We start from the raw sequence: 21,585 nt of genomic DNA, 5'->3' as shown, positions 1-21,585 counted from the left end.
CGTGACCTGCCGTGCCCTGTATCCTCGCTGCCATGCTACGTAATCTGGAAGGCAAGTCGTAACCAAATCGTGACCAAGTCGTGACCAAGGCGTGACCGAATCGTGACCTTTAATCCTCGCGACTTATTTCCCCTCGCTTCTCTTCCTTCATTCTTTTTTATTTTCCTTCGTGTCGTGAAATGTGAAATTCCGATCAGGTTCAGCCACCGGCGGTGAATGGCGAGGCTCGTGGCGGCGGTAGAGGTTCAGTCGCCTATTCTAAATCTTCCCTTTTGTCTCTTATGCGGAAATGGGGGAAACTCTGATGTCCTTTTCCTGGAGCTTCACTTTTTTTTAGTCACTTTTTTTGAGGGTGGGTAGGGATAGGGGAGGTACACGACCCTGATTTAAAGCCTTTTTTTTTCCAGGACTTTCTCTTCACTGATCTCTTGAGTAAAACACCAATTCCATCTACTTTTTTACCCCGAGAGATTCACATTTTACAGCGACCCTCTGATTACTCTTCGACAATAACACTGATTTCACCCTTTGGATTTCCCTATACATCTCCACTGGTTTATAAGAATGTGCTGCTACTTTCACCCTTTAGGCCCAAATCACTTCCCTTTTTTGTGGTAAGTCATTTAATCCTTTCACTGCTACATGACATATCTTTCCTTTATTACTAACCACCCAAATATGTTCTTTTTTTCTTGTTCTACTGCCACCTGTAAAGATTATACAGGTTATAAACTGCAAAATCTATTCTTTTTATCCCCTTCTTCCTTGGAGATGCTTATAAAGATAACACTCATTGCCTTTAGTGCTGTGAATTGTTGTATATCACAGTGAAAGGGTTAAATATGGCATTAGTTCTACCTATATCCTTTTCTGGAGCTTGCAGTCATCCACTATTTCCTGAAGTGAGACAAAAAAAAATAAGTCGAAGGTCCATATCACAATTTTCTGTTTAATATCAACTTCACGATTTTTTTTTATAAGTATAGCAATAACTTTACCTGTATCCTTTAATAGACCTCCCTTTCAGTCACCCACTATATTAATTCTTTAAGTGAAACCTAAACATTTAAGTCGACGGTCCACCTCCCTGCAATCCGTCCCTTAGGAGTATCAAGCCGGCGACACATTCCAGGCAGTCACGAGTCAGGCCCAGACTAATCACACCGTCAATGCCAATCACGAAATCAACACTGGAATGCCTAAACTCCTAAATAAACGGGGAGCAGGCAGGTAGGCAGGCAGGCAGGCAGGTCACAGAGAAGGAGGAGGAGGAGGAGGAGGCGGTGCGGGAGGACCTGGCCGACCTACATACCTTGGGACTTAGTATGCACGAGGACACGTCACAAAGTCGGGGGCAATTATGAAATCAGCACCAGAGCGGCTAATAAATTCCTGTGCCTGTATAAACTTACCTCAGCAAGCGAGCGAGTGCGGCGCCTCTTGACCTACATATGGCCGCGGTTTACGACTCACACACAGCAGAACGAGTGGCGAGTAAAGTTCCAGTGGGGAGATAAAGAAGCTCGCAAGATCCACACGTCGCCAGAAAGGTCAATAGGAAGCGACGCAATATCCGAGCGGGTCTGGCGGGTCTCTGCATGGGTCGGTGGATGGGACTCGTGGCGCGCTGGGTCTCGCACGCCGCGGCCCCGTCATGCAAGCTTTATGTCGCCCCCGTAAAGTATTCAGTGTCAAGACTTGGGGAATATCCGGTCCAGCGAGTTTTCCGAGCTGTGCCATTCAATTTTCATCGGAGCTTCGGTTTTACATTGGAACGTGATGCTTTGTGGCTCGCTGTTATTTCCTGTTATTTCCCTGTTGCATGTTTGTGTGTTTCCGTCTCGTTATGTATTCATCACGCGTGGAAATTAAACCTCAAATTGCTGACTTAAATAGCTCTACTGGGGAGATTTGATTAAGTGAAACAATTGGCAATAAAAATAGCAAAGCAACAGTGAGAATAAGGCGAATCGATAACGAATAATTATGTGAAGCTACAAGGGAGGAATGCAGAGTGAAATAACGAGTGATAATTTCGTTCCTTCCTTTGAATTCTGGAAAAAGACAATGAAGCAAGAAAACTAGCATCAAAACATACACCGGAAACAGTCACACGACGCGGCGAAGGACAAAATAAATGAATGAAACAAAGATATAAGAAGTTCAGTCTCGAAGCATTCCTGGGTGACAAAAACACGGTGACATGGGACAAATGAAACTTAGAGAAAAGAAATACGAACGTCAAAACTAACACTGGTGACAATTACACGAGACAAACAAAAGATAAATGAGACGAATAGATAAGAAAGCCCGAATGACAACCGGATTCCTATCTTCGGATTCTGTGAGTGCGTTGAGCGAGTGAGAAGTGGCGAGTGGCGGGAGGCGAGTGGCAGTGAGGGGGCTCAGCTGGGAGGTCATAAATTGCGGCACCAATACTAATACTCAGGCTTCGTTTGCTGTGGACCGATATCTTGGCGGTGTCTCGTGGCTGCTCTCCTTCAAGTGCCCAGCTCAGCGTCTCCTATTGCTACTTGTACATGTTCCTTGTCTTTATTACGAGGAAATACTGACACAACTATAAAGACTCGAAGGAAATCATGTTTATAGATTCAGTCTCCTAACGTGTCATCCACTCAACTTGCTACACAAATATGGTATATGATAACTAGCAAAATACGAAAGATCTGCACTGATATAATTACTGGTAACACGAACATGCTCCTCTTGTCTTGTCGCAGGAAAATCTCAACTGATAACGGAGTAAATACAGAGGATCTTGAGCGATGCCACAATATTATGGGATATAAAACTTCATTATCACCACATTCTTTGTTTTATCTTACCATCATTAATGTTAACGGAAAATTGCGTGGAGGGATTTGAGACAAGGCTGTTTGGTGGAGTGGCGTTGAGAAGGCAGGTAGGCAGGCAGGCAGAGATGAGTGTGTAGAAGCTTGTGGGTGTTTCATCTGCAGTGTGTTTCTGATCCTGCTAGCTAACTGCATGACTGCCTTCCCCGCCAAAAACCTGCCTGCTTTATACTTTCTCTCATCCGTATTCTATCCAGCTCCTTAGTGCAAAAGTTGACCGGTATTCCCAGTCTTTCATTTCTTTTACTGATAAACTCTTCCGGATTCTGTATTGCCTACTACTTACATAAAAAGAAAATAAATAAATAAACTGGCTTTCTGCTTTCTCTCGTCCCTATTCCGTCCACCTCCCTAATGCAAAAGTTGACCAGTATTCTCAGTTTTTCATTCCTTTTAATGATAAACTCTGGAACTCTTTCGTATTGTGTATTTTAAACTGCCTATGACTTAAACTCCTTCAAGATGGGGCTTGTAATTTTGAATTTTCTTATAGACAATTATCTTCAGTGGACTTATGCAGACTGACGGACGAGGAAATAATGAGTGGATGATAGTGAAGAAAGTCATGCCAGACAATCCTACGCAGTGAAGTAGTAGAGTCTCCTGATGGATACAATAAAAGCGTCTTGAGACATAACACATGATTGCAATTCACGAGACACTTGGCAATCACACGCCCGGCCCTTCACATTGCAAACAAACAAGATATTCTCGTAAGTCTCCGCTACACTTGATGCATCGGTCAATAAATACTAGAGAGAGAGAGAGAGAGAGAGAGAGAGAGAGAGAGAGAGAGAGAGAGAGAGAGAGAGAGAGAGAGAAAGGAAACGAACCCATTTGAGCGCAAACAAAGTAAATTACACAACAAACAATATACAAACAAGCAATAAACATTTTATCCTCCCATCAGAACGACAGAGAGAGAGAGAGAGAGAGAGAGAGAGAGAGAGAGAGAGAGAGAGAGAGAGAGAGAGAGAGAGAGAGAGAGAGAGAGAGAGAGAGAATCAATATAACCTAAACAAAACCCTCGCAAAACAAATAAAACAAACTCATCCCCGCCATTCCTGCTTACGAGAGAAAAAAGAAAAGAAAAATACCCCGTAAGTCGCTAAAAATGAGAGGGAGGAAGGAAGGAAAAGGACAAAAAGACCAAAAAGGACATAAAACTCACTCCTGTATCGATGGATGTACTTGATCCGAAGCTCCGGGACTCCAAATCCTAATTGAAGACCAAGGCAGCGAGACTTTCAGATTACGATTTTTCTTTTCCTTCTTTTTTGCCTTATTTTCCTTCATCTTCCGGGAACTTTTCTGAGGAGGAAGAGGACTGGGGAGGGGTGGGGGAAGAGGGGTAAGGATGATATAAGAGTGTGTGTGTGTGTGTGTGTGTTTGTGTGTGTGTGTGTGTGTGTGTGTGTGTGTGTGTTCGTTTTCTTCCTTGCTATGTTATGATTTTTGGAGTTTCATTCATTTTTTTTTTTTTCGTGTTTTGAGTGTTTTTTTATATAATGTTTTTTTTTCGAGAAAGAAAAGATAAAATATTTGAGAACACGTGTCGATCGCAATTTCCTGGGTTATTTATTTATTCATTTATTTATTTTTTGCTTTTTCTTCTCTTTTCTTCTTCACTTTTGCATCGAACAAGTTAGATTCCATTTTTATCACATTTTTTTCCCATTTTTGCACACACGAAACTACCATTGAACTGTTATATAGGGAGTTTACTTTGTCCCCTCTCTCTCTCTCTCTCTCTCTCTCTCTCTCTCTCTCTCTCTCTCTCTCTCTCTCTCTCTCTCTCTCTCTCTCTCTCTCTCTCTCTCTCAAACCAATTTCCTCCGCTCACAATAGCTGCTCACCTCTCACCCCCACCACCTCCACCACCACCAACACCGCTTCCACCTCCACCACCACCGTCATCCTTCCACGTCCGCGCCTTCATCCACCAGAAAGCTCCATTAGTTTGTTCCACACTACGGTACTCCTCTCTCTAAATACGCAGCCTCTCTCCCTCTCACTCTCTCTCTCTCTCTCTCTCTCTCTGTTAGTCACCATCACCACCATCTTGCACCTCCTACATCACCACGCCACCATCACCATCACCATCACCACCACCCTGCACCTCCACCATTACCACTATCACTACATTCCTCCCAGCTCTTCCCAGCACATGCTACTCCTGTATATCTTCTTTCCCTCCCCTTTATATACCTTCCCTTCACTTCATTGCCTCCCATTCCCTCGTTATCCTAAATCCTATTCCTACTTTCATTTCTGTTCTATTTTTTTTCTTTTATTATTTGTAAACTTGTGCTTTTATATTTTCCTTCCTTCCTCTCCTTCCTTCACTTGTTCATCTTTTTTTCTTTCTTCCTTCCGTCCTTCCCTTTCCGCTCATGTGTCTCTCTCTCCCTTCAAGATCACATTTACTCCTTCCTCCCGTATTTCTCTCCTCCTCCTCCTCCTCCTCCACCTCCCCATCCTCCTCTTTCTCCTCCTCCTCCTCCTCCTCCTCCTCCTCCTATCCATTCCTCCGCTTCGTCTGACAATACATTACTCTCTTTCTCCTCCTTTTCCTCTTTCTCCTTCTTCTTCTTCTCCTCTCTCCTTTTTCTTCTCTTCCTTCTCCTCCTCTTCCTCCTTTTGTTCTTTACTTTCTTGTTCCTCTAGTCATTCGGCTCTTCACTCTTCTCTCTCTCTTATCTATGTCTTTTTCTTTTCTTTCTCCTTTTTCCTTCATTCTTCCTTTTGCCTTTCTCGTCTACCTCCTTCGTTTTCTTTTTTTTTTCTTTACGTCCTTCTCTTTCTTTTGTTCCTTCTGTTTTTGTTATTGTTATTACCCTCATCCTTCTCACTTCCTTTTCTTCTCCTTCTCCTACACCTTTTGTTCTTTCTTTCTTTTTTTTTATATCATTCTCCTCTTCCTTCTCTTCCTTATCTATATCTTCCTCCTTCTCTTCGTTCCTCCTTTTCGTTTTTCCTGTCTTCTTCTTTCCTCTTTATTTCCTTCTTATCCTTCATTTATTCCTCATGTTTGTTTTTTTTTTTTTATATTGTCATTCCCCTCATTCTTCTCCTCCCACTCTTTTTCGTCCACGTTCTCCTCTTTCTTCTTTTTTTCTCCTTCTTCTTCTTCTTCTTCTTCAGTTCTTTCTTTTTTGTTACTCTTGTCATTCGATTCTTCCTTCTTTTCTCCATTATCTGTGTCCTCCTCCTTTTCTTTCTTCCTTTTTCTCTTTCTCCTTCGCTCTCTTTTATTCATGTTTTCGTTATTGCTATTCACCCACATTCTTCTTGTCCTACTCCGTCTTCTTCTTTTCGTCTTTTTATTTCATTCCTCCTGGTTTGTTATTGTTATCCACCCTTATCCTTCTCCTCCCCTAGTCCTCTTCATTCACGTTCTCCTTCATATGTACCTATTCATATTTACAGAAGCACACTCTCCTACAATGATCGCTATTCAAAAACTCAGAATTCAAAGACCACAGAATGGATTAGCCGGCTTCTCGCACTATTTCTCCAGTTCATAACGTGGTAATCTTGTTAATCTGTCACTAGAACCTTAGAAACACCCTTAAAAACCCATGTAAGGTCAAGTAGAGCCTTTTGAAAGTAGGAGGTGCACCGCAGAAGTGTTTCAAAATAAGGGTCTTTCTCTCAGTCAAGGCGATACCTCTTGGGACTTTTGCTTCCTCCAGCGCCCCGCCGCCTGGACACCTCGGTCAGTCTGCATGATTGATCCTCCGTCACGCTGCCTGCGCAAAATGAAATATTCCGCCTGTGCTTCTTACTTTGCGGTTTTTGAAAAGAAAGGTTGTTGTAAAGCTTTTAATACATAGTCATTGTAATTTGGGCCAAAATATATGTATTGTTATGTATTTATTAATTAGAAAAGTATGTGCGATCAAGAAAGCTATCTATCTACCTGTCTGTCCGTCTATATTTGGGGTTCTGAGACGCTGAAGAGATGTAAGGGATGGGTATGTTGCTGTAGTAAGTGTATTTTGAAGGGTTTATATGTGTGCTGTGTTAAAAATTCGGTATAAATATTAGGTTAGGGTGTTAGGTGAGGTTAGGTTAAGTTAATTTGTGATGCTAGATTAAGTTACGTTAGGCTAGATTAGATTTGGTTATGTTAAGTTGGGTTAGGTTAGGTTAGGTTAGATTAGGTTAGGTTAGGTTAGTTTTAAGTTATATTAGATTAGATTATTTTAGGTCGTCAGGTTAGGTTAGGTTAGGTTATGTTGAGATCAGGTCAAGTTAGGTTGTGATGTGCAGTGAATGTCTTGCCTTGTCCTACTGAGTTAGTGAGAAGCTAAGCGGGGCCTCAGTCTGGCCGTCAGCTTGAGTGAGTGTTGGGCGATGAAAGGGCGTGCTGTGCCGGGCTCAAGGGGGCGAAGTTTGTACTCTGTGTGTGATAGTTTATTTACAAGTACTGCACGCCTTCCTCTTCCTTCCTCCATGCGTGTGTGCTTGCTTTGACTTTATAATGTGCTCAAACCTTCTATTTCTACTCTTTCCACAATGATCACTGTTGACTTTATACTCATGCTACTGTTTCTACTACTACTACTACTACTACTACTACTACTACTACTGTCGAACCTTAGCAGCTGCATTGGTACTGGGTTTTCTAGTTTTCTCTATTCCCTTTTTTCTTCTTCACGTTTTTTTTTTTTATTTCCATCATTTACCCGTCTCGTTTTCTTGTGTCCTCTATCTTCTTTTAGGCTTGACAGGTTACCACACTACAACAACAACAACAACAACTACAACAACAACAACAACAACAACAACTACAACTACAACTACAACAACAACTACTACTACTACTACTACTACTACTACTACTACTACTACTACTACTACTACTACTACTACTGTTTTTATTATGTAAGAGGGATCTGGACAAAAAATAACAAAAAGACAGCAAAAAAAAAAAATCAATTATCAGTCCGAAAAGAGAATTGTCAAAAAGAAAGTATGTTGAACTTTCCCTCTATTACAACTAGTACTAATACTACTACTACTACTACAATCACTACTATTATTACTACACTATTACTACTATTACGCAACACACAAGGTACAAAAACTTCACGTGAAAAAAAATGTATTACTCAAATCATAAGAGCCTTAAATATAGAGGCTTGCTGAGTGAGAGAGGAAAGAAATCAAGAGGAGGGGAGCTGGGAAGACGCTGAATGAAGTGTGACAGTTTGCGTGTTAAAATGAGAATCAGATGAACATGAAACAGAATATGAATAACATTATCAGGAAACAACGCAAAAGGAGAGAGAGAGAGAGAGAGAGAGAGAGAGAGAGAGAGAGAGAGAGAGAGAGAGAGAGAGAGAGAGAGAGAAGAGAAGAGAAGAGAAGAGAAGAGAAGAGAAGAGAAAACGAGAGGCGACACACACACACACACACACACACACAGATTAATTTGGGAAACATGCGGCGTCTCTCGGCCAAGATTACTCGTTTAGCATATAGACAACAAGCCAGCACGACACAGCGACAGGCATGATCACCCTGTTAGAACTTAAGCACCTGGACAAAAGCTGAGGCCGAGAAAAGAGAACGGGAATGAAGGCGAGAGTAAGAGATGCCTTGTCGTGGAGTCAGGGAAGAACACACGATCTGGCTTCAAGAGGAAGGTTTCAAGACACTTATCCTCCGGCCACTGACTTTTCTATTCGGCAGTCTTTTGGGGACTGGCACTCAAGTGGGACCTTTTGTTTTCCTCATAATTTTGTTGCCCATGCATAGAAAAAAAAAAGGAAATTGACTGGTCGTTGAGATTAATACAATGGGAGGAGTAGTGTTTTTATTAAGTGTATCTTGAGTTTGGAGTGTGATGTGCTTTCTCCTCGTTAATTAAAAAAAATATATAATAATAATACACAGAATCTGACAGCTTGAAAATGCAATGAGAGGATAAATATTTAAAAGACACGTTTCCAAAGTTCCGATATGAAATGACAGAAAGTTAGCGAATGATGAAAGGGATATGACGAATGTTCTAGGGGGAAAAGCCACCACTGCTACATAAAGCCACCACCGCTACATAAAGGTCAAATTACCCACCACAGCTACATAAAGGTCAAACTACCCACCACAGCTATATAAAGGTCAATCAAGCCACCACAGCTACATAAAGGTAAAAAAAGCCACCACAGCTACATAAAGGCAAAGAAGCCACCACAGCAACGTAAAGGTCAAACAAGCCACAACAGCTACATAAAGGTCAAACAAACCACCCACCACAGCTACATAAAGGTCAAAAAAGCCACCACAGCTACCCACCACAGTAATATAGAGGTCAAATAGCAACATAAAGGTCGAACAGCTACATAAAGGTCAAACAGCTACCCACAATAGCAACATAAGGTCAAACAGCCATCTACCACAGCTACATAAGGTCAAACAAGCCAGCCACCACAGCTACATAAGGTCAAACAGCTACATAAAGGTCAAACAGCTACCCATAAAGGTCAAGGAAGGAAGGAAGGAAAGACACAATATGATAACCAGTTTCCAAGACTTGCTGACAACTGCTCCTTCAATACCCGGATGCAGAGTCTCATAAATCCAATCAGCGCTCGAGCCTCACTACTCCTTCGGCCGCTGACTGACGCTGAGGTGTGTAAAGATGATGTTGATTCACAGACGGCATACAGAATCAGCTGCTGTGCCCAGGATGCGGAGTGTGAGTGGAGGCACGATAATGAAGTCAGTGTTCATTTACATACGTGACAATTCTCCTCACAGCACTCCTCCAGAATTTGCTTAGGTTTACGTCAGGTTACGTCAGGTTAGGTTAGGTTAAGGGGTGACATCTTGGTTTGAGGGATGGCATACTGTTGAGTTTTGGTTTGGTTAGGTTAGGTTAGGTTAGGTCAGGATAGGTCAGAATAGGTTAGGTTAGTTAAGGTTAGGTTAGGTTAGATTAGGTTAGGTTAGGTTAGGGTTGGGTTAGCTTAGTATAGGATAGGATAGGACATGGAAGATTAGGGTGGGATAGAACAGAGTAGGATAGGTTAGGTCAGGTTACGTTAGGTTAGGTTAGGTTAGATTAGGTTAGGTTATGTTAGGGTTGGGTTAGCTTAGTATAGGATAGGATAGGATATGGAAGATGAGGGTAGAATAGAATAGAGTTAGGTTAGGTTAGATTAAGACAGGTTACGTTAGGTTAGGTTAGGTTAAGGAGTCACGTCTTGGTCTGAGTGATGGAATGCTAAGGAGTTACTCGTTCAAGGGACTCAATGGAAAACAAGAGCAAATCAAAGCACTCACTGATATGATTTCGTTTAGTATTCCTAGCTATTGGTGAAATGTTGGAAGCCTTACGACGTAATCAGCTTAATTATTGCTGCTGTGGACACTATTATCATTATTATTATTATTATTGTTATTATTATTATTATTATTATTATTATTATTATTATTATTATTATTATCAGTAGCAGTAGTAGTAGTAGTGGGAACGAATTCAAAACTCCTTAATACCTTCAATTTCACACACACACACACACACACACACACACACACACACACACACACACACACACACACACACACACACACACACACACACACACACACAAACACAAACACACTTGGCCCTCGCAACGGCAAAGTGCATCCACGTTCACCAATTATCCAGGACCTAGAGAGAGAGAGAGAGAGAGAGAGAGAGAGAGAGAGAGAGAGAGAGAGAGAGAGAGAGAGAGAGAGAGAGAGAATACATACTCACACCCCTCCCCATACACACACACACACACACACATACACACTCTCAGCCACACACACACATACACGAACAAAAACCTAACAATCTCTCGCCGGTCCTCGCCACAGTGACGCATCGTATCCAATGAAGCTGAGAGCGAAAGTTTCAGGGCGGCAGGAGCAATAGAGGGTCGGCAGAAGTATCATAGGAAAGGACAGAACCGTGAAGGGCCGCTTTGTTCCTATGTATGCATCTCTCTCAGCCTTCCTGCTTTGCTTCCCGTCCATTCCCTTCCCTCCCCGCCCGCCTCTCCTCCAATCCCCCCTCCCACGCACCCCGGCCGCCGCTCCTCCGCCCCTAAACTTGCAAATTACTTTTTCTCGAGGATTCTTTGCAAATTCCTGCCGCGCTAAACTGAGATACTTCGACGTGTGTCCTCCGATTAGTTCCTTTTTTTTCCGCTCCTCAATTTTTTTTCTATTGCATTTGTATCTGTATCTGCTACCGAGAGAGAGAGAGAGAGAGAGAGAGAGAGAGAGAGAGAGAGAGAGAGAGAGAGAGAGAGAGAGAGAGAGAGAGAGTACATACCCTTATCTCTTCTCTGTATTCGTAACATCAAGCAAACTGTGGTGCCGTATCTCTCTCTCTCTCTCTCTCTCTCTCTCTCTCTCTCACTCTCTCTCTCTCTCTCAAGCAAGACCGAGATTAAAGGAGGACGAGTGAATGGTAAAGGGAGAAGGGGCAGAGAGGGAGAGAGAGATAAGGAAAAGGAAGAAAGTTGGATAAACAATGATAAAGATCTTTCATTCATTAGAGAGAGAGAGAGAGAGAGAGAGAGAGAGAGAGAGAGAGAGAGAGAGAGAGAGAGAGAGAGAGAGAGAGAGAGAGAGAGAGAGTTATGGTTAGTTTATCCTCACTCTCAAGACAGGAAGAGTAATTGAAATCATTATAATCATCACTTCAATTCACTGAAACACTCACTAATCTTTCCCTGCCAGTGGATCTTGGAGAAGCTTCACTCTTGCACGAACCAGACTCACTCACTCACTCACTCACTCACTCACTCACTCACTCACTCACTCACTCACTCACTCAAGAATCCTTAGAAAATATATATAAACGTATAAACAAACAAATAGATGCAAATATATTATAAAACAAGCATTAAATAATAAATCCAAGTGAAATTACGTATTTTTCCTTCTTCTTTTGCGAGTGAAATGAAAGAAGGAGCAACGTAATTAATAATTTAGTTCGGTGAGAATATCTGAGTGGCGGCGTTGCTACGTACACCACGCTCACCTGGCCCCGCAGCAAAGGTAGAAAGAATCGTAATAACCTCAAGAATATTACAAGAACTCGAGAAAAATTGCTCTTGCGTGTTACTATTTTATTTCCTTACGCGGTTTGGAAGAGAGAGAGAGAGAGAGAGAGAGAGAGAGAGAGAGAGAGAGAGAGAGAGAGAGAGAGAGAGAGAGAGAGAGAGAGAGAGATTGTTTAGTTAATTCATTTAGTTGGCTATTCACATTGTCAGAGGGATTTCCAAAGCAGATCGACACGTGGCCTGAAACAGATACCAAACCACATTACAATTTCAAAAGTAGAAGCAGATTTCTTTAAGATTTCTCCAAGGATGAACAGTCAACCCTAGGAACAAATACACTTAAATAAGGCAAGTTTTTCCAGTAAAAGAGAAAGTAACCTAGACAAGTTTGCTGAAGGAATGAAGCCAAAAGGGATCATAGGTTTGTTAACGATGAAAAACAACGATCAATTGTGAATAATTACACTTAAGATAATCCTAAGAACAGGTACACTTAAATAAGGCAAGTTTTTTCCAGCCGATCTAAAAGTAACCTGAAGGAGGAAGCCAAAAGGAATTATAGGTTTGTTAACGATGAATAAAAACGATCTATTCAATCAACAGTGAATAATTACACTTAGTAGCTCAGTGAATAATCCAGACCGTTTTACATTCAGTCAGTTGCACATTCATCGTGATGGAAGCGAATTGAAATCTTTCATTAACGTTTACCTAATTTGGAGCATATATAAAACAAAAAAATAGCGCGCCTAACACGTGTTGATTAATGATTAGCATTTCAATCGCCCAATGCAGCCAACACCAATCCATCACCGCCACTCTCCACCCACAGCCACTAATGGGGAACGTCACAGCTAATGCCACAGGATTTTTCATCGACAAATTTACCAACATTCCGTGAAGAAAAATGAACAGACAACACGCCACGCCGCCCACGAGTTTACCACGCCACAGAAATTCCTCTCGCCACCTTCACCGCAGCCCCACCACAACACTGAAACCTTGCCCATCACCACGGCTTCCCCCACACCACAGACACCTATCCCAAATCTTCCTCATCACCGCCACAGCTTCCCACCCTCACAGAAACCTTCCCTCATCACCTCCACAGCTTCACCAAGCCACAGAATCTTGCTTCATCACCGCCACAGCCTTACCACGCCACAGAAACGATCCCCACCACCACAGCAGAATTCTAATCACAGCACAGAAGTCAGACAAATCACGTTAACAGCATCAGAAAACCACAGATTCTTGACTACTCACCTCCACAGCCACAGCAAGCCAAGAAACTTCTCCTACCGTGTCTCCAAAGTTCAGAAGCGCCATGAAAACTGACAAGCCGCGTCATCAGCCTTGTCATGCCCCAGAATATTCACACAGCGTCCCCACAGCCACTGCGCAAATGAAAGGTCTGACTCCTTATATTCACAGCCTCAGCATTTTCTTATATACAATGGGCTCTGGTCTAGGCCAAGAAAAGTCATAAAGAAAGGTCAGTTGAGGGTGCCAGTTCCAATACAGTATTCAAATAGAGAATTATTTAACATTTGAAATATATTGTGGCCCCTACCCACCTTTAAAATAGTTCAAGTCAAAGGTAGGAGGAAATACAGAGGCAGACATGGAGTTCCAGAGTTTAGCATGCCATAAAGATCTGGTACATCACCTCTATAGACTCTGCCGGGCTGATTCTGTAATGCCTCCTCTATAGACTCTGCCGGGCTGATTCTGTAATGCCTCCTCCCTATGACTTGAACTCTTTCATGAGGGAGGTTTCAAGACACTTATCCTCCAATTTTCGGTAATCCTTTTTGACCTTTCTTTTGACTGCGGCACCTCAGTGGGTCTTTTTTTAGTTCTTTTTGTTGTCCTAAATCTATTCCCCTCTTACATGAAAAAAATATATAAATAAATAAAACCACAGAGACGTTATGTTACAGAAACCATAAACATATCACACATCATTACTTCTATAGTGTCACCGCACCACAGACACCACAGAAACCTACATTACCACATCTACAGACAGACAACACCATGAATATCTACCACACCTCCTCCATAAAGCCCACGCACAACGTACACGCGCCGCACTCCGCACCTGCACAGCCTCACTGCCACGGGAGAGCAAGACGCTGCCTAACCGAGGAAAGAAAGAAATTGTAAACTCGATTGAGAGAGATTGAGCGAGACGGCGCGGACGAAATCCCTAGCGAGGACCAGTGACGGAGACAGTGAGCTTTGTTGACACGCAAAAACCTCCTCCAGTGACGGCCGTGGAATATCCTGTGAAATATTGTTGAGGAAAGCGACAGCCACTAATTTTGCTTCCTTGCTTTTCTCTTTGTGTCTCCTCTTCTTGTCTCGCCGCGTCTGTGTTACTGTTTCTGGTCGTTTGTGTTAGTGTTTTTTGTTGTTGTTTTTTTTTCATCTGTTGGTCACTTGGATTGTTTGTGTCTCAGTTTTGCTTGTCTGTGTTTTGATTTTGTTTTTTCGTGTGTTTTTATTTATTTTATTTTATTTTATTTTTTTTTCCGTCTGTCTGTTCGTGTACCTGTTCATCTGTCTCTTTCTGTCATTGGTTAGTTTCTTGTTTGTATCTGTCGGGTTTTTCTTCGTCGTCTGTTCTTCTTCTTCAATCTTTCTCTGTTCCTTTCACTAAACAGACACACAAAGGCCATTCCGTTTGTCTGTATAAGTTTCTGTCTGTTTTTCATCATCTTCGTCTGCTCTCTCTCTCTCTCTCTCTCTCTCTCTCTCTCTCTCTCTCTCTCTCTCTCTCTCTCTCTCTCTCTCTCTCTCTCTCTCTCTCTCTCTCTCTCTCTCTCTCACTAAACAGGCACACAAAGATCATTCCCACATTGCGAGTACACTTCTCTCAGCCTCTCTCAAGTTCCCTCTCACGTCCTCATCCTCCATTAACTCCCACAAATCCTTCACAGAATAACCCGAGGAGTCTTCATCTTTCCTTCCTCGGTCTGGTATAATGATCCACTTAAGTAATCTCAACTTGCCACGACTGTTTCTCGTCGGAAATAGAAAAGGCAGTACACATGAATTACAAATGCTTCTCAAGATGCTAATGTGATGATAATGTTATTGTTGGTGTTAATGTCCCTCTTAAACTATCTGGGCAACTTTGTAGTGGCAGTAATGCGATGTAAAATTACGAAATAGCTTGTCCTTATAAACTTGTTAACTCATAAAGCGAAAAAAAGAAAAAAATTGAAAAAATGTGGTGTAAGAGCATTACTTAAACGAATGAAAAATAAATAAAAAAGTATGAATGCCATTAAGACTAGTTGATGACACAATAAAGCGAGAGCGTAATGTTTTGTTCACGGTGCACACACGTTAGTTAGCAATTAAAGAAACATTTCCCGCATTACTTATTCGTGGAAGTTCAATTAGTTCCCCATTACTAAGCAAAAAATATGACGTGCCTTAACTATTTCTCTTCTACACCCATTTTTTTTCTATCTGTTGAAATCCGATAATCCTTCATGGGTCGAAAAAAAAAATAATATATATAATTCCTACGATTTATAAATACTAGGCTTGAATTAATACTTAGAAAACAAAACGAGGGTAATTAAAAGTAACCTTACGAAAAATTGTTTGGCTCGTTATCAGCAAAGTTTACCGGAGGAGGAGGAGGAGGAGGAGGAAGAGGAGGAGGAGGAGGAGGAGGAGGAGGAGGAGGAGGAGGAGGAGGAACAATTGAAAAGCAAGGAGACATGAAATAAAATACCAAGGGAGGAGGAAGAAGTGGAAAAGAAGGAGGAGATGAAGGAACAAGAGAAGAGGAGAGAAGGAGGAGAAAGAGGCAAGGAAACAAGAGAAGAGAAAAGGAAACAAGAGAGAGAGAGAGAAGGCGAGGGGAGAAGAAGGGAGAAGAGAGGGTGAGAGTGGACAAGAGATGAAGAAGACGAGGAGGAGAAGGAGGAAGAAGAAGAAAGAAGAGGAGAAACAAGAGAGAAATTCAGAAAGAGAACAGGAAAGAGGTAAAGTCGAGTGAACAGAAGAAAAGAGAAGAAAACAGGATGACGAAACGGAAAAGAACAGGAGGTAGAACACAACAAAAAATAAATGAAGTAACGGAGATGAGATGTTCACTATAACAACAACAATGATAATAAAGGAAACAGCAACCACAAAGAAAGAAATATGATCACGAAAAGAAAAAAAAGAACAAGAGTAGGAAGAACACAAGAAATAAAAAGGAAATAACTGAGACAATTAACAACAACTGACAATAACAACAATAACAAACAAAGAAGCGCAAAAAAAAAATGATGAAACGAAATAAGAACAAGATAAAAAAGGAATATAAGAAATAGAGATAGTAACATAAATAACTGATGTTCATTGACAACAACAACAACAGTACTTGCTTCTTTCACGTATTGGCAGATCAGGCAATGAAAGCATAATTTACTCAAGATTTCGTCCTTTCTCACCTCTTCCTCAGGTAAACAAGTTGAGCAGGAAAAAAAAAAGAAGGAAAAAACAGGAGGAGGATGAGGAAGTGAAGAGAAGGAGAGAATGTTTGGGGAGTACAGTGCAATATTTGTGACGAGAATACGAAACATTGAATTATCGATACATTTGGGTTTGACTGAGAGAAAAAAAAACAGGATGAAGAAAGAAAGAAGAGTAACAGAACGTGACAAGAACACAAGAGGAAGATATAATGGCATAAACAAAAGTAAAGGAAGAGAAAAGAAGAGGAAGAAGACGAGAAATAAGTACGCAAGAAAAGATGAAGAGCAAAAGGACAAATATAAAGAAGAAACTAGAATATTAGCAGAAAGTAACGAAAGGAAAAGAAGAATGAGTATGACGAGGAAAAGAACAGAAGCGAATATAAACAAGAAAATAAGAGAAGATGAAAAGAAGAACAAGAGAGACGAAAACAAGAACATTAACTAAAAGAAGGAGAAAAAAAGAATTGGACGCGACAGAAACGAAAACGAAAATAAGAAGATAAGACAAAAAAGATTAAGAACAAGAACAAGAGAAGAAAAACACGAACATTAACCAAAAATACAGAAGGAAAAAAAAACGAGAGAAAAACGAGAAGGACGAGATAAAAGAGAGACAAAAGAAAAAGGAAAAAAAACAAACAAACATGAAAACGAGGAGCCGCGAGATAAAAGATGAGAAAGAGCATGAACAAAAAAAAAAAAAAAGAAAAGAAAAAAAAAAAAAAAAACAAGGCCATTCTTCAGGTAAGGCGCGGCACAGGTAGGTGGGAATAATGCGGCGGAAAGAGCAAAACGTGGCCTTCCTTATTCCAGGGAGTGAGTTGAGATTACTCCAGAATCACGGCCTGATTGCATGTAAATGAAGGCTCTTGGCCGAATGCTAAGTCAGTGGCAGTGAAAGAAAGGAGTGTGTATTTAAGCAGCAGTGGGTGGAGCCTCTGGGAATAATGCCCTCCACTCCCGCAGCGTCAGGAAGGCCGCACTGCCACGGCCTCCCCAGTCTCGTCGTCTGAGGGCTGAGGTCCTGCGCCCGCCCGCCCGCCCGCCCGCCCGCTCGCCCGCCCGCTTTATGTGTCTCTTACGCTTCATAAACACGCATGGACGACACACGGACGCGCTGCCAACTTCTTACGATACAAAAACACTATTTTTCTCATGGCTCGTGGACGATCTTCAATGAATTATTTTACTCGGTTGATAAAAATAACAGATCTTTTTTGTATGTTCGTCGAAGGAATAATTTGTACCTGTCAGCTTCTTGAAATGCGAACACAACACGGTTATTCTCCATTATAGTCATGTGATAATTATGATAAAACACATGTTGAAGAAATGTTAAAGAATTTGTATCTCTAATAACAGGAGAATTACGATCCAGGTACACGAGCTTTGTCGCCATAAAAGACCTCAAGAACGATTTGTGTGAGGAAGCGAGGCGAGGCGGGACTGAGGCGAACACTGAATAATGGAACTGTAATTGCACTTTTATGAACCCTGAGTGAATATAAGAAAAAAAAAACTTTCAATAAGGAATTTAGAGCGACGAAGAATTGAGAAACGTGTCCACTAGACTCCACACAGACAAAGAGGGAAGTCAAGGAGAGCATAAAAATTTCCACACTTTTCGATCACATTTCAATACATGAGGACGCGGGGATGTCACACCGATCAGGATTTCTTGCCGCTCTGAATAATTAACGTGACACTCCGCCCTTGCACAGAACGAGGCGAGAGACAGTCAGAGAGGCGAGAGTGTCTAATCTCTTTTCCCCCTTGCACTCGGTAAAAAGAGAGAAAAAAAAAAAAAGTGAAGGGAAAAATGTCTTAAGATCTTTCCACAAATAACCTTCAATTTCACGGACTGAGGTGTGTGTGTGTGTGTGTGTGTGTTCTTTTTTTTTTCTCTTTCTCTCTCTTTTTTTCCTCTCCATTGCTCTTTTATTTAATGTTCGTGTAGACTTTTGTCCTTCTCATGCGTTGGCAAGGTAACATACACCCTTGGTTCTCGCTTGCCTCCTCAACGCTTCTACGTACAAAAATCTTCCAGCTTCAAGTAAAAGAGTGCAATATTTCTCCCCAATGCAACTGTTCCTCACCTTTACTAGAACACGGAGGGGAGGGAGGGGAGGGGTGGGGTGGGGAAAGGAGAGGTGTTAAGTCGCTACACATAACACACAACAACCTTTTGCAGCATCACACAGCGTCACACTGAAGACTTTCATACCTTTGTACACCTCTCTCTCTCTCTCTCTCTCCTCTCTCTCTCTCTCTCATCTCTCCTCTCTCCTCTCTCTCTCTCTCTCTCTCTCTCTCTCTCTCTCTAAGTCAAATGAGAAGTAAAGTTAACAACTATACGAAAAAATACTAGATATTTATCATAATTCTCTCTCCTCTCTCTCTCTCTCTCTCTCTCTCTCTCTCTCTCTCTCTCTCTCTCTCTCTCTCTCTCTCTCCTCTCCTCTCTCTCCTCTCTCTCTCTCTCTCTCCTCTCTCTCCCTCTCTAGGTCGAGACCCCACGGAGCCAGACGCCGGGAATTCGACCCTTAGAGAGGCAGCCAGCACAGTAAATCTCTCATCACGGGGCGGCTCGGGGCGCGGCACACCACTGGAATTCTGCAGGCGAGTAATTCAGGCCACGAGGGACGAGGATCATCGCGCCGGAGACTAATTCCTGAGTCTCCACGACTCATCCAGCGACTCATCCTGGAGACTAGTGGACACAAAACTGGCGGTGTGGTATTCTTAGCCATCACACAGAATGGCTCTGCAGTAATGCTTCTGTCTGTCTCTCTGTCTCTCTCTCTCCTACACTTTATGTCTCTCTCTCTCTCGCTTCAGTTTTTCTCTCCTTTCCTCTTCCCGGTAGGAGTGGAGGCCGGCAGCCGCCTGGAGAATGGCTGAACTATAATAAAGTGCCAAATAATAACACCATTTTTTTTCTCTCAGTCTAATTAAAGGCGAAATGTTATGAAAATATTTAATTCATTGCCTTATTAATTATGATAATTCGGACACATCTTCCAAATATGGAGATGGACCGTGCACATTCCAGATTTCATATTAATTTATTTTGTTCACAGCCGTGGCGCACAAGGCAGTTCAGACGTGCCGCGGTGTCCCCCCGCCATGAGGACACTGTGCCAAGGCTCGGTGGGACGTAAACAAAATAAGAGAAAACAGCCTCGCGCGTGAAGGAACAGTCAGCGCCGGGAAGGTCGTGGTGTCTGCTGTGTTTCATGTGAGCTTCTCATGCGACGATCCCCGCGGCCACGACCCTGAGACGAGGAATGCACAAAAACTGGGGTTGGATCAAAGGGAGGAGAGGTAAGCAAACGCTGGGGGTGACTAACCTTCCTCTGTGGCACGGACAGCCGAGAGGGCCACCAGCAGGGCGGCCCACTCCAGCAACAGCGGCAGGAGCGCCATGACCCGGCCCCGGAGGCAGCAGGGAGCGACTGGCCTGCCCTTCGTCACACCAGCGCGTCTGAGGCCACTGAGGCACTTGATAACATTTGCATTCCTAACTACTGCGATACAAGATTACTTATCTCGCGAAGAAAATATACACAAGACAGATATGTGGCGGCTATACAAAAATATCGAGCATTTGTGTACACCAGTAACAAACACGGCCGCTTTTCAGAGTCACGCCCGGAGGGTCTTAGGGGCGGCGACGCCTTAGGAAGTTGTCATGATCTCCCAGCACGAGCACTGCAGCTGCCGCAGTGTGTCACGCCGCCCAGCCGCAGGGGCGGGAGGGGCATCAGGGGGGCGGTGGAGGTCCAGACCAGCGGCCATGTCGAGGGTCATGAGCGGTGCCTTGACAGCAGCAGCAGCACAGCAACAGTTCGCACAGTAAACACAGCCACCACCAAGTGTGTCCGCCGTGCCGCGCCACGCAGGCCACTCTCACCGCGCCGCGGGTCTGAGGCACACTGAGCGCTCGCCTCCGCCGGGGCCGTCTGGCCGAGCTGGTCACGGGGCCGCACATGCTCAGGCCGCCCCGATGCACAAGCGCCCCGGCCACTGCCCCCGCAGCCCCGCCCTGGCCCTCGCTTAGCTCAGGTGCTGCCTGCCCCGACTGCCCTGCCGCCCCGACCCCCGCCGCCCACCACCACGGCATAACTCAGCCACTTGCCAGTTTACTCGCTCACACCTCCGGCACGAACAGGCTTTGTACGACGCCAGGTACACCCTGCATGGCGCCAGTCCTCCATACACACGAGGCACAAATAGACCCCTCTTTACTCTCCGCCCAGCTCTGCCCCGCACTGCCCTGCACCACCCCGGCCTGCCCTGCCGTGCCCGAAAGAGTGGTACGGCTGCTGCTCCTCGCCCGCCACACGCTGAATAAAAACATCTGCCTGACACAGACACACATGCACCAAATGAATTCAGTACATAAATAAGTATGACAACATTTTCTCTGACGTCAGTATGGTCGCGAGACACATGTAAATCTTTATCATCTGCATGACGCACACGGGCTGGCCTGCGGACACCTCGGACACTGCCTTTGATCCCCTGCTTTGTGCGCCTCTCAGAGCTGAAGGTGACGCCACAACACTCACCCTGAGGACTCCCACACCACGCCCGCACCCTTCACTGCCACGTCCCACCCCGCCACGGCCCTGAGCCAAGGGTCCCCAGCTTGCAGTGTGCCGATGACGCCCACGGAGTCTTATCATGAGGCCTGCCGGGCTAACTCTGAAAATTACGTTGTATTTGTTATTCTTTCTCAGCATAAAATAGAAAAAAATACTATATCTTTATCTTCCTGCTTGCTGGCTCTAGTGTTGTGAACTATGAACAAGCATCAGGGCAAACTCTCTCACGTGAACACAGGTACGCCACGAAAAACACCACGCCATGGAAACAAGCCGCTGAATCCCACCTCATATGTTAATGGCACTCCAACTGCCGGAAGAAACTAACCCCACAGCGGATGAAAGACGATGTGAAGCATGCTTTTTTTTTTTCAGAATTAACAAACTATATACACATTTTAAAGCATGAGTCGTAATTAATTGCACACTTTCCAGCGGCAAAACTATTACAATTACAATTAAACCATTAAATCATCCACTGCGGGGAGACTAAAATACAGCCACAATAACAATGAGAGAAGCGGCAATGCACGTATAGATCACCAAGGCAGACCATCTACCG

The 21,585-nt window shown here is 43.3% G+C and overlaps 1 protein-coding gene across 3 annotated transcripts in view; it reads right to left on the bottom strand.

Moving 5' to 3' along the window:
• Positions 1 to 21,585, bottom strand: part of LOC135113685 (hemicentin-2-like) — a 125,431-nt gene that overhangs the window by 46,989 nt on the left and 56,857 nt on the right. For 2 of the 3 annotated variants that reach the window (XM_064029157.1, XM_064029158.1), the window contains exon 1: positions 19,767 to 20,961. The exons of the other annotated variant lie outside the window; for it this stretch is intronic. In XM_064029157.1, coding sequence (XP_063885227.1) covers positions 19,767 to 19,842 — 76 coding nt within the window. In that variant the 5' untranslated portion in view covers positions 19,843 to 20,961. Of the gene's footprint in view, positions 1 to 19,766; positions 20,962 to 21,585 lie in introns of those variants that run through there. 3 annotated transcript variants of the gene reach the window in all.

The sequence above is a fragment of the Scylla paramamosain genome, chromosome 26 (assembly GCF_035594125.1).
Source record: "Scylla paramamosain isolate STU-SP2022 chromosome 26, ASM3559412v1, whole genome shotgun sequence".
NCBI classification, from domain to species: domain Eukaryota; kingdom Metazoa; phylum Arthropoda; class Malacostraca; order Decapoda; family Portunidae; genus Scylla; species Scylla paramamosain.
Note: the sequence above shows the minus strand (reverse complement) of the source record. Positions and strands in the feature narration are given on the sequence as shown.